Source organism: Geospiza fortis, unplaced genomic scaffold, assembly GCF_000277835.1.
Source record: "Geospiza fortis unplaced genomic scaffold, GeoFor_1.0 scaffold95, whole genome shotgun sequence".
Taxonomy (NCBI): Eukaryota; Metazoa; Chordata; class Aves; order Passeriformes; family Thraupidae; genus Geospiza; species Geospiza fortis.
Genome location: NW_005054333.1, coordinates 4,879,846 through 4,897,751, shown reverse-complemented (window position 1 = coordinate 4,897,751; position 17,906 = coordinate 4,879,846). Strand labels below are relative to the sequence as shown.

General features: G+C 36.6%; 1 protein-coding gene across 4 annotated transcripts; it reads right to left on the bottom strand.

The window, feature by feature from the left end:
- Positions 1-315: 315 nt before the first annotated feature.
- On the bottom strand, positions 316-16,645 carry TRA2A (transformer 2 alpha homolog). 4 transcript variants are annotated; one of them, XM_031057674.1, is made up of 8 exons: positions 16,000-16,645; positions 15,354-15,487; positions 13,611-13,776; positions 10,993-11,181; positions 2,760-2,875; positions 2,206-2,313; positions 1,449-1,516; positions 316-1,293 (listed from the first exon to the last, which is right to left on the bottom strand). In XM_031057674.1, exons 3-8 carry the CDS (start codon positions 13,641-13,643, stop codon positions 1,283-1,285), a joined length of 525 nt encoding a protein of 174 aa, XP_030913534.1. In that variant the 5' UTR covers positions 13,644-13,776; positions 15,354-15,487; positions 16,000-16,645; the 3' UTR covers positions 316-1,282. The 4 variants fall into 4 exon arrangements, with proteins under 4 accessions (XP_030913534.1, XP_030913535.1, XP_030913533.1 ...); XM_031057675.1 differs by lacking the exon at positions 16,000-16,645 and adding an exon at positions 15,767-15,963 and having other exon boundaries at positions 13,611-13,770; XM_031057673.1 differs by lacking the exon at positions 16,000-16,645 and adding an exon at positions 15,767-15,960.
- Between the last annotated feature and the right edge of the window lie 1,261 nt (positions 16,646-17,906).

Genomic DNA, 17,906 nt, shown 5'->3' with positions numbered 1-17,906 from the left:
AGGGCTTTGTGGTTGTATTCCACTTGCCGTGGCAATACCAGCACTCAACCAGCCACTTGCCAGAAAACGAAACGAAGTCAACAGTGCTTCTCTTATACCACCACCTCACCACAACTCCAGCAAGTGACCAGGATGGCACAAGAGAAAACTGGACTACCCACCCTGCTTAGCCATCCCATAACCACATACTGATTCTCAGGGAAGACAAGGCTCCTGAAAAGACAGGTAGAAGCTGACTTTATCATCCACACCCCAGTATCAAGTATTGTTTAACCTAAGTGACACAAGATGCAGAATGAAAGACAAGAAACCACATTATCAGTGGACTTAACTTTTATTGAGGGGAAAAAAAAAGGTTTACACATAGCTGTAGGTTTTTCTATCCATACTTCCAAAAGTTCAAAAAGGACTGGAAACAAAACTTGCTCCATCATTATTTCAATACCAAAAAGTTGGCCATTTTTAATTTAATGAACAGCAAATTATATAACTAATTGCTATGTTCAATAAATATTTTTCTCTTGCACCAATTAAGGGGAAATATTCAATGAAGTACCACAAAGACCCCAGGAATTTAACAATTTCAATTTCAACTGTTATCCACTGTGTAGCAATCCAGAAACTTTTTCTATAAAACACACAGCCTTAATTTTGAGTGTACAAGGATCTATTCTCCCAGTCAGTCAAATACCAAACTCTGATCTAGCTCAAATAGTCTACTTTCAAAGCAACTACTTGACAAAAAAAAATGTAAAAATCCTCTGGTTCATGACTATCTAAGCAAATTCATCATTACAGAAAAGACTCAAAGTCATTACTTGTTTATCAAAGTAATAGGTAAACATTTTAACAGAAAGATTAACAAGTTACTTGGAAATGCAGGTTTATGTTAAAGTATCCGAGTGTGTATACTACATATGACATGCAAGCTTTAAAAATATCAATGCTCTCTTCTGATTAGTCAGGAGTCCAACTGTTTTAGAAATAAAATAGGAATGACTTCCAAAATGTATCAGCACTTCGGGGTTTTCTATTTTTTTGCTCAAGATGTTTTACTACACAAAAACTACAACAATTACAATATTTAAGAGTATTACAATAAGAAGGGGTGGAAAATAGGAATACTTCAACTGAAAATATGTATATTCTAAATGAACCAAAGACCTGTGAAAGAGCTGGAAGGAGGACAAGAAAGGGAAGATGGAAGGGGAAGCAGTAGGGAAGCTAAAGATCTGAACTTTGTATTTAAAAATCAAGTCCTCAACTGCAACTCTTCTGATCTTCAGTAGCGCCCTGGAAAAAACAAAAATGACACAATTACTAATTACACAATCATAAACTAACTGTACACATTATCTCAACTTAACTGTGCCCAGCTTTTTTTGCTTCAATTCATATAACAATGTTTATGTCAGGTAGATCCTGTTTATTCACTTGTATTTACTTACTTGGACTATAGGAACGGGATCTTGATCGCGATCGGTATCGACTATAATAAGGCGATGGTGATCGTCTCCTTTAAAGGAAATTAAAAAGAAACCAAACAACATCCATTATGAAAGGAGCCTTATTCACATCACTTCTACAGAACAGAACCACTTCCTTAGCGCTGAAAGACTTGGCTTGCATGAATGATTTCTGCTTTATTTGGCTGTGGCTTATGGTTATTTAACAAATGCTTTTATATTTCTCTATTTGATGTGTTTAAACTCTAAGATATTCCCAGACAAAGAATTTAATAAACTCTCACAAACACATAAAGTGCTTTTCCAGATGCCTACAATTCTTGTTGAACAACATTCTCTGAAACCAGATAACTTTCAAAACAGCAAGATGGTTATGAAATGTCAAGCATTAAAAATCCCATCTACAAATAATCCCTTTTTAAACAGCAGTGTGTATCAGCTGTCCCTGGTTCTATATACAGCATAGAAAAATGAGTTCCCTTTTTATCTGTCCACCTGATTCCTAGGATACATGCTCTACACTTCCTTAACATAGCAAAATTAACTCCTTGCCCAACAGAAAAAACCAAATTACATAAACAATGAAGATTCTGACTACTTCAGTCCCATAAAACCTAAGGGAATGAGGCTCTAACACACAACGGACATGTATGCAGAATATTGCTACAAAGTGAATATGTTTTGTCATCTAACTTTCCAACAAATCCACTGTTACAGAAATGAAATAAAGATAAGGTACCTGTATCTGTAGTCATATTCTTCATATCTGTCATATCCTCTGTCATACCCCCTATCATAGTATGAGTCCCGGCGACGACCCGCTCCACCGCCACCACCTCCTCCACTGCTATTAGGGGAAAAGAAAAAACAAAACCAAAACCCCCTTCATATATCTAGTCTTCATCTTGAGTTAAATTATTAGAAAGATAAATATAAATTATTTTAAATTTTTTTAAAGTGGTCTTGTAGTAAATCAAACATTTAAGACTGTATCACAAAAATATACAGAGAAAGTAGTTAAATAAAAACACGTTCAAAAGCTCCCAGAAAAACGAGGGATTTGATTCTAATTCCCATCAAAATCAAAGGCAAATGGGCACCTTAGTATTTCAGCAGGCTAAGGACACATTAATTGATCATGCTGGGTATTATTTTTTATTAACAGGTCCTTGAATATTCCTATAAATAAAGGTACAATAAACAACAGTAGGATTTAAGAGTGTACCACAGTACTGCATTCTTTATATTAGTAATTTCCTCAACCAGCATCCAGTTTAAATCCACTGAACTCACTGTGTTGGCCTGCCCATGTAGATGCCTGGGGTGGGTGTATGTGCTCTTTTGGTGATTGAATAATCCACTCGAATCCTCCTGCCATCCAGCTCCATTCCATTTGCATGCTCCATTGCCTGCAGGAGAGACAAGGAACAGGGATGTAACATCTGCATCCTACTGGTAACTATGGAAGGCTATGTACAAACACATTATTTTCCACCAGAAAAACAAGCACGGAACTTGTCTTGTTTAGACTGGTTACTAGTGCCCCACTGTGGCGACTGGCTCATCTCTTGTCCCCATGCCTGTGTGCCGGTGGTGTTACAGGACTGCACTGGGGGGCCGAACTAATGCGACTCTCAATCCCTTCTTAAGGGAGCACAGGCTAACCACTAACACAGCCACTCTCCCTAGACTTTATCTTCTACCCATCTGAAAGGCAAACTGAAAGTCAAACCAGCTTTTTTCTGAAAACTGCATCTTTCCTACCGCCGTCTCTGCCCCAGAGGGGACGGGCGGATTCAAAAGCTGTGCAAAACAGTGGCTTCCTGTAGGGTGCATATGGCCGGATTACTGCTCGTCGGCTGCCATTTCATGCTCTCCCAGCCTCCTGCCATCTCCCTTACAAGGACCTACTTCAGCAGAGCTTAGTAAAATGGCGGGTTCAGCCTACATGGATACCTAATTACAACCTTCCTCCCCACTCCCTCTCACAATAGCAGCTCGCTTAAGTGATACACACAAGGCTCTGCGCTCAGACGCCCGTGCCTTCAGAACTGCCCGCAGCCCCTGCACGCACTCGCTGGGTGTTCCAGCCCCAGCTCCTCCACTCTGAGAATCAATACAATGGCCTTTCACAAACTCAAACCATCAAAGTAAGTTATTCAAAGGAGCACAGTGAACTTTTAAGACTTATATTCATGCAAAAATAACCTAAAAACCCAAACCCCAACAAATCCACAACAATTAATTTTAACAGCTAATGATGGACTTGAAAGGATTTTTTAAAAATTTGCTTTTTGAATTTTAATAGCTTTTGTTATCTGCTACAGAATCCCTGAAATACCAATACACACCACTTTTCAACACTAAGCACAGCACTTAGTCCAATACACATTATTTTAATTTTTCATGTCTGGAGAACAGACAGTTACAATCTTGAGTTAAAGAACATAACCACTTGGCTATTTTTTATCCACGAAAAAACAACACAAAACCTCAAAACATGAAAGTGGCTCTAAGCAGAGGAATTTTCTTCTTCTTTTTAATAATGAAACATTTATTCAAGAATCTCAACTCTAACAAGAGCCTTACTGAACTTACATACAAATCGTAAATGAGATACAGAAACCTGATATCCACATGATTTAATTGTTGTGTCCAAAGTGGAGGTGACTGATGATCACTGATGTATTTATTGAGAGTGAGTTTGTATTTTAGTAATGCTGTGTGTGTCCATGCTATATCGCCACCTAGTGATTTGTGTTCCTGTACAAAACTAACTACATTTAGCCAACTGCAAAGCACAGCAAAGAGCACTTCAAGTCTTTTCAACATACACTCAGGTATATTTTGTGACTAAAACAGATTCCTCAGCTTTAGTCTTCCAGCCTTAACACCTTTTTTCCCCACAAGGATGATGTAAATGAAAATAAATCTGTGCATGCATCCTAGGAAAGTATGTGTGCACAAGCCTAACAATGAAGGCTGCAAATATCTGGCTGAAAAATTACCTTCGTGATGAAACACATCTTTCTGGAAATGCAGCAAGTTAAATTGTAAGAAATTTTTTGCAGCATGGCATTTTCAAGTCCAGTCAACAACTTGCAGAATAATAAGCTTAGCTGACAAGAAGCCACCTCAAATCTAGAACATCTGGCATGTTTGTCTTACTTAGTTAAGCCAACAAACACCTCTTCCAGAGGAAGAATTCTTTGACAGAGGGAGCAGTATAGAGAAGACCAACACATCAGCAAAAGAACTGAAGCATTAATTTTGAGAGCTGCCTGTTTGTTTTAGAAATACCAGGAAATGTGTTACATTTCAGTGGATAAAGATCATGATTACCAGACTGCACAGAACTCCCAACAGTAATTTCTAATGTCCTACCAAATATTAAAGCATTTTCCTTTTACAGCTGTCAGCATTAATTGCCAACTAAAAATTTTAAAAATAGAGAAAATCTTTAATAGATAGACAAAAACAATAAAGCCTCTTATAATTCTGACTGCATCCCCAAATGCAGGAAGGCCAAAACACACAATTAATAGTATGGATCACTCATATTCAGTAATTAGCAACTAGAAATTGCTTCTAAAGAGAAGATTCTCTGCACCACTCTTAACTGCAAACCTCAGGTCTTTGAAGTAAAGCACTTATGCTGACATTATTAGGTAAGGACTGCTGCAAGATGACAAAAAGCCCTCTCTGAAAACCTGTGTTCATGTAACTGATACAACAGTATTTATTTTGTATGAAGGCTGTAAAATATATAAGTAATCCTAATCACTGCCATTTCTGTGCTTTATTGGAAGTTAAGGTAGTTTACAAGAAAGTTTAGGATTTTACAAAATTTTCTTACTGCTGGTCATATTCAAATCAAATTTCAATTTCATTTTCTTGATGCTTTTGGGTGTGCATGACTGCTGTGTTAAGAATATTTCAGTGTCAAAGAGAAAAAATTGCATATTCTCACTAAAAATGCCAAATTCTCCAATACTGTTTAATAAATTCTCAAATACTGTTAAAGATGATGAAATGAAACTTTAAAAAGAAAAAATCAAATAATATTGGGTTTGAAGACATGCAATACCCTCTTAAGAGTCTTTAATGGTCAACAACCTATTTTTATTACAACCTAGATTATTTTCCAAATATATCTGAATGGCATTAAAAGACTTGCATGGCTTTTGCAAGAGGACAGTAAGCAAGAACACAGCATTCCTATAAACATATAATAATAATTCTAGTAGCAAATTCTATGGAAAACTTGATTTTTGTAGGCCAGAATATAGACCTATATGTTTGCAGTCAGAACACAGAACTAGGACTAGGAATTCAATCTTGGATCACATTTTCCAAGTTTTGGAGTTTTAAACCTTCAGCAGACTATCTATAATAGGAAAACTGATGATCTATAAGGGTTAGTTTGACAAAATGAGCAGTTCCTGAACTACAGTATCATCTCCAGTGGCTCAAAAAAGTCAGAAAGCAATAAATTTAACAAAGATTTCAATGTCATCCAATATTTAATGCAGTATGTAATGTTTTCTACATGTATGGCCACTAGGTAGATAGAGTAAAACAAGTTTGGAAACACAACTTTTAATTAAATGCACTAACTTACATGGGTGGCTGGTATTAGTTAATCAAGAATTCACTGAAAAAAAATTAAAGACTTCCAGTCCAGATAACTATTTCAATAACTTTCAATCACTACAAAGTTAGCAACATACAGACTGAATATGCTTAAATAATCAGACACAAGCAGTTTATATTGTGACTTATTTTGAAAATATGTTCTCACAACTTAAAAATAATTACACAAGGTACTGTGTTTTCTTTTCCTCTCTGTAGTTTCGGGGATTTCTTTGTTTTTTACTGGAAGTTCTTTACTGCATTTAATGACACTGAAAAAAATATCATCTCCACTCCATCACAGGTACAGCAAGGGATGAAAGACACAATGGATTAGATTCCCCCCTCCAGTAACTGATAACTCATTCAGTTCCGGATTTACTGAGAACAACTGAAAAAAATTCTGAAGAAAAATCTGATGGAATTAACAAAGAAACTCATCTTCTTACACTTGCTGCAGTCTGCCAAGCTCAATTCAAGTGTCCATTTCACTTTCAAACAACATTCAATTTACATTCTCTAGTTTGAGATTTCAATTATAACTTTTAAACATATACAATTATGAGCTTCAGCATTGATGGATTCAATGTATTATCTCTAAAGCTTACTTTAGAGCTTTGGAGTCAAGAAACACAGGATTTTAGAGCACCAGAATGAAGAACTGGATATTCCTGCAAGTATTAGCAATTTCATGGTATTTCAGAGCCTCCAGAAGTCTGTAACTTGTAATTCCAAACATCTGAGACCTTCTAGTGCTCTTTTCTGGTCTATCAAGGGTTGTTTTTGATACCACAAAAAATACTTAAACCATTTCTTCAACAAGCCAGGGTGGTTTGCTTCAGTAATATTGGTTCTAAGCTAGTCTGCTTGCACCACACATTATATGTTTTTCAAGTTGAACTGATAAACTCCCTTATTATTCTGGTCTTTGGCAACTGAATGATGTTACTGGTTTGTGTTGATTGTTAATGAACAGCACTTCAGAAAATGGTTCTGGAAAGATGCTCAAAACTTTTTGAATAATATCTAACTAGCATTAGAAAATTCCATATTGCCAACAGCTGCTGTAGCTGATGCTTCTTAGATGAGTTCCTCCTACAGACAGTACATTCATAGTAGTCTTAGTTTAAACAACTAACACTTCACACTCTGAGCTACTGAAAAGCTGGTTTAGCAGCATATGACATCCCTGGTAACTGTAGTAAGAACCACGTCCCTAGAACAGCCAGCACTTTTCACTCATGATTTTCTGAACTTACTGTTAAGTAAGACCCTGACACAATCAATTCCGCCTCCATCAACCTAATTTTTTTCTCATCCTAGTACACAGAAGTTTGTAATCCTCTTAAACACAGGAGCAAAGTCCTTATGTGATGGGCAGATGAATATCCTCTATAATTTAGTGAAAACATTGCAAAACAACATTACAACACTGGCTGCATGCCAGCCTTGCCAATCCTGAAGACTACGTAAGAGAGTGTGAGAAACAAGTCTTGAACAGATGTTTACAGATGTTGCCCTTTGCATGTTGCACATGCAAAGGATTTGCACATTCTGACTTGGAAAAGGGTGGCCAAGACAAGACACTGCACCACCCAAGGCAAAAAAGCAATACCAAGTATTTTTAAAAAACCAACAACTTCTTGAAATAAAGCAACTTTACAATAAATGAAACCCTCTATACCCATTCTAAAAACAGACACATAATGACAGAAGCTTTTCAAACAGGCTTTGAACAAGCTGACAGACAAGAACATTGGCACAGCAAGTCCTCAGGTTCCCATACAATCATCAGACATTCATCAGTTGTTTCCTAGACATCCACCAGTCCTTGACATTTACTGTCTGCTATCACACTTTGAACTAAGGACAGTGTCCATGAGCATCTTCAACATGGATCAGCACCTAAGAATACAGCTGAGTGTTATTTTGCAAACACTATACCACTGCAATAAAAGACATCTGATGCAAAAGGAACCTTCTGTCTGATCATGAAGTTTCATCTTAACCTTGGCAGAGTTTCAAACAGAATAGAACATATTCTACAAGACATCTCCTGGACTGGACACATGCTTTGAAAACTTCTTTCTCAGTCCTGTTGTAGTGGAATGTCTGAAGCTACTGTGATGCTTTGGCAGCTTCTCTGCATAGTAGTTATCAAAAGCTAAGCTTCTGTTCCTCTTTATAATCAAGATGCTCATGAACAGCTAACAACAAGGCTGCTATGGTGTCATAATCTGAAATTCTGAAATTTTAAAACAGTTTAAGTAAAAAAAAACCTTTAAAACTGCCCCTTCTGTATTTTTAGGACACTGAGAAGTATCACCTTTAAGAAATGCTATTTTACATTGTCTTTGGAGCTCCAATACATCGATCTAGTTGACAACCTAAAATGTCTTTACCACCATATGGTCACTGCACAACTTGGTTTCAGAATCACAACTCACAGGAACAGTTTAACTACTCCAATAACTGATCCAGTTTGTAAAAGTGGTAACAGGGATGACAAAGATCCTGAGGGATTTTTAGCTGCACAACTGACAGTGATTAATCTTTAAATTACGGAAGTTTAAACATAACTACTCACAATTAATTTGATGTAATATTTTAGTATTACCTGTATTTCAGAGCATGTCTGCTGAGAAGCTTCCCTATGCTAGCCTTCCTGAAGGGCAATAGTACAGACTATGAAAAACTCAACTTCTTCTCTAGAGTTCTACTCTCATTTAATCCATCTGTCTTTAAAAGGGCTGGAATTTAGTTCAATATATCATCTCTTTATTTAGATGTTTAGATGTTGAAGATTTGGGATTCTGGTTACTGTTTTTGGTTGGTTGGAGTTTTTAAAATTATTATTAAGAGGAGTTAGTTATTCAGAACAGAAGTAATTCAAGTGTCATTGCTTTTAGTCTAAAAAGCTGAGTATGCATATCTTCCAAACACAGAATGCTACATTTCCTTCAGTGTTCTCCTACAGGGCCTGTCACAAAATTTCACACCTACAGCTATCTAGCTATATGTCTGTGTATACCTACATTTACATATCTCCCCTTTTTCTACACCAGCTGCCACTTATTGTCATCTTCAAATCTGTCCTCAAGGCTCACGAAATAAGTCAAATAAACAAGTTTTGCTTCTGTCCTTCTTGCCAAAGTATTTCAGATATTTAAATTCCAAGTGTTGGAAGAGTTTTCACCCTTTCCCCCTCTTCAGGCACCAACCCGTTGGAGAAAAGAAAAATGGGTTTAACTACATTCCAAATTATTTCGGTTCCTGCTTAAGGCCCTAATCTTTACTTCCGTATTTCTGAATGGAAGTAACATCTTTTTGTTTTCCTTTGCATTCCAGTTTCATAGCATCTGCCAAAACAGCTTTAGACTAAACAAATTACTTCATGCTATTTACACGGACCATTTTAAGAAATGCATGGTATCACGCATGACCATTGCCTGCAGCAACCAGGGAAAAAACCTACCTCTAAAGACATATGAAGCTGTAAAACAGACAAGACTGGTACACAAATGTGCCAAGGAATACTGTGTAAATATTTCTGATGTGAAATGTTTTGCAAAACAGCCACTTTTTCAAAATCCCAACAAATTCAGTGTGCAAAGAAATACAAGGCTAGAAGTTAGAACAGAGCAGGCCATTAAAGACAGCTGGATATCCAGCTATACACCCCATTAACGTCTCTACCAACCTCTCCAACTGAGACTGCATGAGAATATAGAAGGGACACTAAAGGAAGTTTTGTGTCCTTTTACTTACCTCTATAACTTGCAACTAGCACACATATATACATCTACAAGACTACTCTTCCCATAAACTGATTCTGGATCATACCAGAAGGCAAACACAAGAACTTAGTTCAATCGAGTAATCAAAATACAAGTTTTTTTATTTAAATATCATCAAGTAGCAGCAGCATTCTTATTTTTCAGCTCCTGATAGGTTCCAGAGCTGTCATCCTCCCTGCCTTCAATACTAAATGATCTATAAAGAGAGGAGTCGTATTTGGGATCTCCTTATAAATAAAACTTAGCAAATGCACACAGAATCAAACAGCACATCTGCCCAAACCTATTAATCCATAAACAAGATGAAGTCTGTCCTAAAGAAAGAGATGCACACAATGCAGGTTTAAAGTAGTTTTTAGAGGGTACCTTTACTTTTAATAGCAACTTTATCTATGAATTTCAGTAAATGTGGTAAAGTTCACGGTATCATTACAGGGGTAAAAAAACTATTGCTTAATGTAAATTGTGGTGAATCATAACACAGGCTGCTGTTCATATTCTTTGATTCTTTCCTTACAGATCAATTATACTAACAACTCAGTCTAGCTATTAACAGCTATCTGTTAAACAACCAGGAAAGCAATTGACCAAGGCACAAATCAAGACAAGTCCCATTGTTTTTCAAATGTACAAAGACATGCCTAAAAGGAGAAAACACACAGGGAATCACCAGAATTTTCATTCAGAAAACAACTTAAGACTTTAACTTCCAAAATGTTTCAAAAATACTTTAGACATAGAAGCCTTAAAGATTTATTTGCATTTTGAAGTAACATACTAAAATCAAAGTCCAGCGCTCATTGGTGATTTAATACAGACAGCTTATGCTCAAAATCTGCCCATGCACCTGAACACTGAACTCAAATGCTTCATTTGTTTGGAAGTGCCACCCACATTGCCTGAACAGAGCATTTAAAATTAATCTCAGTGTGAGAATCTGCTAGTGAATACACACTCAAAAACTTGTCTTTTTACAGTTAATAAAGATAACTGTGCTTTGAAAGAAGTTTTCAAAGAGCACACCTGAAAAATGAAGATAATGAAGATAACTGTGCATAAAGAGTGTACCTGAAAAAAGTAGCAAAGCATGCATTTACCTCTTTAGAGTCATCAATTCTCTCAAAATAAACGAAAGCAAACCCTCTTGATCGTCCAGTCCGCTGATCATAAACCACATTGACACCAGTCAGAGGTCCGTAACGGGAGAAGACTTCACGTAAATCTCTCTCAGTAGTGTACAAACTGAGACCAAACACTCCAAGACAGGTATTAGGATCTGGATTAGCCTGGTAACACAAATGTTCAACTCCAATTAGTTTTCATTTCTAAAAGATTATTAAAATTTGAATATTCTTATATCAAAAATTATCAATTATAAAAAATTTAATCTGAAGAAAACTAAACAGGTAATACACAGTTTAACACATTAAGAGTTATCATTCTAATTGTAAGATTGTTTCAAAAAGCAACTACTTTCAGTGGTTTTAATTTTAGAAAAAAGACCAAGACAAGTTTCTCATGTTGGTAAGAAACAGTTGATAAAATTTATCATTCTGATTTACAGAAAAGCTACAGAACAAGACAAATCCATGTTATTAGTATTCCATATTGAAATTACCAACAAGGGGCAGGCACCACACACAAATCTGTGCTGCAGACCGGTCAGCCAGCCTGAACTCCTGCCTTCAGCCCTTTTGCATGGTCATCACAGGCACTCTGAGTGCACACTGCCTCCAGCTGCCCACACTATATGGGAGCACTTGAGCTCCTAAGCACAGACAACTGAACTATAATAATCTAGCTTCTACTGAAACTTCCTCCACCTCAGCATTTCCTATCCAATATACTCAAAGTCAATATTTACACTTGTAAGTTAATCTTTCCACTTGTAAACTGGATGAAAGGCACCTGATTCTTTCATCTAGACAGCAACAAGTGTTGAAGGTCAGTTCTGTGAAACTGTAATCCAAAAGCATGCATATTTCTTTAGCACAAAACTCTTCACTCTCTATCATGATGTGGGATACTTAATAGATTTCACTTCAACTAGATAAAGTCAAATATGTAATAGTACAAGGTACAAGTTCTCTTTTAGGTTCAAAATTTCTTCACATGTCAGAGAATTTGTATCCAATGCTAAATCCTCTGTAAGATTATTTTGATCAAAATCAACATGCTTTTTAGTTAGGTGTCTGGCACCTGTAATACTAGATGCAGCAATTTAAAACACCAGCAACAAGCACAGAAATTTAATATTTCTGCCAAAATAACAACTGGAAGCTGACACAGCTGAAATTTGTAGTTTGGTTTCAGTAAGTCATCTATGCATAATATATATGTCTCAGAGCCTGCTTTTCAGCCTGATTCAAAGACTGAAAATGTTTAGATCTCCTGTCAGATTTTTTCTAGATTTGTTCAGGAACCTATTGTGAAAATAAGATGCCTGCACTATTCATATATCTGAAGTTCCTTTCTTTCCATTTTTCAAAGTTCAAACTTGTGTTTTAAGACATGAATATTCTGCAATTCCTCACTATAGCTAAAGAGCACAAGACCTGGCAGTTTGTAACTCCGAAGTTTTAATTATACACATCAAGATATGTATTTTTTATTCCATATTTTAATGGCACTGGCAACTATACAAATTTTATTAATGAAATCCTGTAAGTATAATGAAATCTGTCATTTAAATAATTGTTCAGGTAAATTCCTCCCCACATCCATACCTGTTTTGCATGTTTTTAACACCCCTCTTATACTTAAACCCCATGAATTTTTCTGAGGCAAGAGAATACTGAGATCAGTCTGCAGACCCTAAGTGCCAAGCGACAACTACATCACCCCTGGAAGGCCTAAACTGACTGTGGATGTCTAAAGGGGAAACTTCTGTATTAGTTTTCTGTACTGCCTCCCATTAACCCAGTATGCAAGCTCTCTCTACAAGAAAAGTGGCAAAATTGCTTTCCAACTTTCAACCCCAACCATTCTGCTATTACAAAGAAGGACACTGGGAGAAATCTCAGAATGACAAGATTAGTCTTTTAGATTTTGGTTGGTGTAGCTATACTTCCTCCTGCTCATACACAGACACTTCTCATCTATATTTTGAAAGACTGACTGTGCCTCCTTTTCACAAGTGTAAATTTTTCTAGTCTACTATAAAGATTTATTTATTACCTAATAACACAAGGCTTTACTTCAAGGTAAATCAAATTAAACAATCAGAAGCCTAAAATCACAAGCAACCTTCAACATATGCTCTATAAGCAAATAAACACTTGGGAATTTCCTTCTATGGATCCTTAAGTCAATCTTATCAATACTTTCAGGTTGCCAGCATACACAGACGTGGTCTCATTTTTGTGAAGGTTATATACTTTTTTTAACAACAACAACAACAAAAAAAAGAATCAGAACAGCTCAACTTCTAGAGCTGACTGAAGCCCAATGTCACCATACCTGCACATAATGACTTGCAATAGAATGTTTTTCAATTAAATTGTACAACTTCCCTGCCAGTTAGTTGCAGGCCCAAGAAGTAAGCGCTCAGCTGTAAGGACAGAGATTGCTCCACACATAACCCCCACTCCCATCCAATCCCTGCACCCTCCAGTGACAAATCAGCAGGTCAAACTCAGCCTGCAGCTACCCTGGACTACACTGATACAAGGAGCAATTGTTTTGTCGATACTCAGCCTTTTTGAACATGACATACTCTGCTGCCAGTGTGCCTTCTCCTGTTGGACATTGGCGAATGACTGCGGCTCCTGCGCCGACGGTATTCGGGTGTGTATGATCTGCTTCGAGAGCGCCTCCTATGGGAATGAGAATGGGATCTGGAACGAGTGTAACGTCTGTGCGAATGTCTTCTGGACCTGGATCTTCGACAGAGAGAAAGCCTTCAGTCAGGGCAAATGCATATGGGCATCATTTATTGAACTGTAAACAGTACATTTTCTAGAGAAAAATCTGTTTTTAGATGGTGTCTACAATATTAAACCCATTAAGCTTTTTGTACCTTGCACACCTAAAGATTGCATGTATCTCTAACAACCTGCTCGGTAGTACCATTTTTAACTCTTCAAGAGTCCTTCTGGCATACACTGAGAATTATATTCACAACAGCTTTCAGGAATTTCAGAGTTTAAACTTACATCAGCTTGCCTGCTTATCTAACAACTGCACAGTGGCACAGAAACTAGATATGCCACACTGTAAAGTACTGTTTTGACTAAAAAACTGAAATATCTGGCAGGACTACAGTGCTGCAATATCTACAAGCAAAGTTTGTCTAGGCATGAAAATTACTCCAGATGAAAAAAAAGCAAACCCCAAGCATCTGCTCTAATCCTCAAACATTTCTTTGCAAATGCATTGCTGATAATAAGCTGTTTAAAACAGGTAGGTAATCACCGGGCTAAACACTGCAAGAAGAGAAACTGTAACATTAGTTGAACTATGACAATTCAGAGCACAGCAACGCTTTCAGTTGCTCTGGTTTAAAGGGTATCAATAGAGAAGATGTATTACTGATCTCTCCCAAGAACTGGGAAGGAGAGACTACGTAAGACTATTCCTCTTTCCCCTCTAGTGCTACAAATGCTGTTTTCTGGTTTCTCTCGTGGTTGCTAAAGAAAGATTCAGTAGCTCTCCCCATTTTCATCAATATGTTGCTAAAAGGGAATAGAGAAGATAGGTAGTATAAACCAGGTAATATTTATGGCATATTTAGAGAAAAAAGCCTAAGACGTTTCTCTTCTGATCCATGCAAGCTCCATCAGACCTGAAAGCTATAAAGCTTTACCTCCACACATCCATACTTGGGGTAGAGAAGACATGTGCAGATTGAAAAAGGAATTTAAATCTTAAAACTCTCATAAATTAAGACAACACCCAATTTAAGACGTAGTTTTTGATTATATTTTTAAAGCCTCCGATGAAAGAATGCCAAGAACATCCACAAACACTGCTTTCCAGTATTTCCAACACTTAGCTTACTCTTTTTATGTAACCCTGATGCCTTTGCACCAGGTGTCACTTAACTTTTTTGCCCCCTAAAGGAGAGGTCTACACAAGAATTCCCCCATAAACAATTTCAGGAGAAGGAAGAAGCTTCACAAAATTGAAATGCAATCCATTCTCTATCTTCTGGAAGAGAGAAACCTATGTATTTCAGCTGAGATTGCTACATTACTACTTTTAATTATAGTAGTATAAGTCGTACGCATGAAATCATTTCCCAACTTAAATACATAGTAAATATAGCAAAAAAGTCGTACGCATGAAATCATTTCCCAACTTTGTCCACCTGTATGAGCACAAACAGGCAAATTAACATATCCCTGCTAATACATCCTAAAATGTTTGTAATTTTTACAACAGGGGAAAAGAAACTTTACCAATCTACCAAAACAACAGCAGTAACACTGAGCTGACATGAATAACTTTCTGAACATACCTTGATTTTGATCTTGACCTAGAGTGCGACTCAGAATGTTTGGAAGCCCTCGATGGACTGCGAGATCCTGACCTGCTCTCTGATTTTACACGAGCAGGACTCCCAGCTGGAGATTTTGACTGGGAGCGAGACTCCTAACAAAAAAGACAGTATTAAAAATGGTATTGGTTGTGTAAATGCCTAACTCCTAACATTTAAAGTACAGTAATTCTATTATATTGATTGCTCCTGAAAAACAAATGGTTAGGCAATACCCTCCAAAACAAATTTCGTTTTGCTAACCCACTGTTAATATTGTATGCTTGCCTCAAATAGGTCCCTGCTTGAACCAGATCACCAATTCTCTATTAACTAAGTAATCATGCAAATTCATCTACAACTTGATCATACAGACACTGGAACATAAACCATACATTTACTTAACCTAGGACCCATTCATTCTTCCAGATTCTTTTAATTCTACTTCACTCTTGCTTTCTACTTTTCTTCATTCTTCATTGAGTTTTTCATTTTTCATACTTCGTGTATTCTTCCCCAATTCAAACAATTCATTATAGCCTTAAAAAAATATTCAAGTGCTTCTATCTGACCAATCTTCTGTTCAATTTTTTCCCCCATTCAATTTTAATTTTCTGATCTTTAATACTTTTCATTAGCCTTCTTTTATCTTGATTTATCTTCCACATTCTTGGAAAAAACTCTTCAATTTCTTCACGAACATTAACCTTAATGGAAAAAGAACATTTAGTATATTTAAGCACGTGGGGATTATAAAACTCTGCTGGAGTTCAGATGTTATCTACCAAATTGAAAAGCCAGCAGGTAAAGTGCAAGAAACTATTTTATAAAACAACTTTTTAAAAAAATTATCTTTAAAACTGTATAAGTGTCTATGTTCTAACAATAAGCTTACTGAGTTCTCAGTGTTTTACTGTATTTGCAAAGCTACCCTCCTCCCCTCGGAGATTTTTTTTTGTAAGATACATAGATACACTAAAAACTAATTAGCACAAATATATTGAAGTGTTGATATCAGTGATTCCCCCCCCTACAATAATAACTATGTGCTTCTCAGTATTGAATATCCCAAATTTTACTACTACAGATTACTAAGACATTCAATGCAACAGAACGGCCAAAGATTTCCAGTCAAAACCTATCTATGCACATACTTACTCGCAAAATACATGCACATAGGTATAAGCAACATAAATTATTATTCTTCCTACTTTTTCTTCCTCATTGTTATCCTGTTTTCCTTATACAATCCATATAAACTAAGATGTAGAACCGTATAGTTAAAGCAATCCAATAGAAGTAAAAACAGGAGGGTTTTTTTCTTGCATGGTAAGGCACACAAGAGAAAAACTAGGAAAACAAGCAAACAAAGAGCAGGTTAGGATTTCCTCACATTTTATAGTGTACAGCATTTCTAGGGAGCTTAGCTGTAAAAACCCCCACAGAACAGTATGCTATATACATTTGTAATTTTACAAAATACTTAATGAAAAAATGCATACCAAGTTCCCCTCCCACAGGCGTTACATTTCATGTTTATCTGCATGATTTCTCCTCCTGACTGTCCTCACAATTTTTTTCTCTTTCTTACTCTACCTATATCCAGATTTGTAGTTTCTTTTGCAGTTAAAATTTTTCACTACCTTGGGCTGGAGTTCTTTTTCAAAGATGCTGTCTTTGTATTTCAAGACAGTAAATTCACCAGAAATAGAACCTGAGAAGCTCCTTACTAACAACTATTGCAGCCACACCACCATTCCCCTTTACCTCAATAAAAAGGACAAAGGACTCACAGAGAATGTCACCTGCTAGGATGATAGGCCTACCAAACTTTAATAATGAAGGCCAAATTCAAAGCTTGGCTGTGAACGGCGGACCATGTAACTTATGAAGATGGCTATGTACTGAGTTAACTATAGGACTTCACTGAAATAAACTATGTACATGCCTTTAAATATTACCAAATACGGTGGTTTAACATTTGAAATTCACTGTTTGCAATAAAGAAAAATTTCTCTTATAACCGCTAACATTATTTTTTTATCACCTCGCCTCTTTGTACTCTTCCATGTCTGACAGCCTCTTAAATTCTTCTCTTTATAACTCATCACTTGCAACAACTGCCAATTTCTCTGGGAACTATTTCTATTTCTCTCCCTAGTAAAAATGATCAGTAATAAAGAAAAACATTCAAAGTTACATCAGATTTAGAAAATACCCTTCAATAAAAAAGTCAAAGAATTCACCCTCCTCAGACACTCCTTCATAAGGATACTGCATTGTCCATACTTTTACATCTGAAAGATCAATTCTTGAACGAGAACTCTGGAAACTCAAATAAAGGCAACCCCCATCCCATCCCCAGATCCTGCACGATCTAGAAGTGTTGGGAGGTGCCAAAAGTGCCATGGACACAATTGCTCCCATACAATGTAGAAGTCAGCTTAGTGTTTTTAGCTATTCAACTGAAGCATCTTACAATACCACCCACAGAGTCTTTAATAATATCAGCTATGACACCAAATCTACATAAAG

What these genes read in the sequence shown, in the direction of transcription:
- TRA2A (XM_031057674.1), bottom strand. Translation starts at nt 13,643, where the DNA reads ATGTCCAACAGGAGAAGGCACACTGGCAGCAGA. An exon ending in TACATGGGCAGGCCAACACA is followed by an intron (nt 2,314 to 2,759) that starts GTGAGTTCAGTG and finishes TTCCCCTAATAG; the next exon opens with CAGTGGAGGAGGTGGTGGCG. An exon ending in GAATATGACTACAGATACAG is followed by an intron (nt 1,517 to 2,205) that starts GTACCTTATCTT and finishes TTTCCTTTAAAG; the next exon opens with GAGACGATCACCATCGCCTT.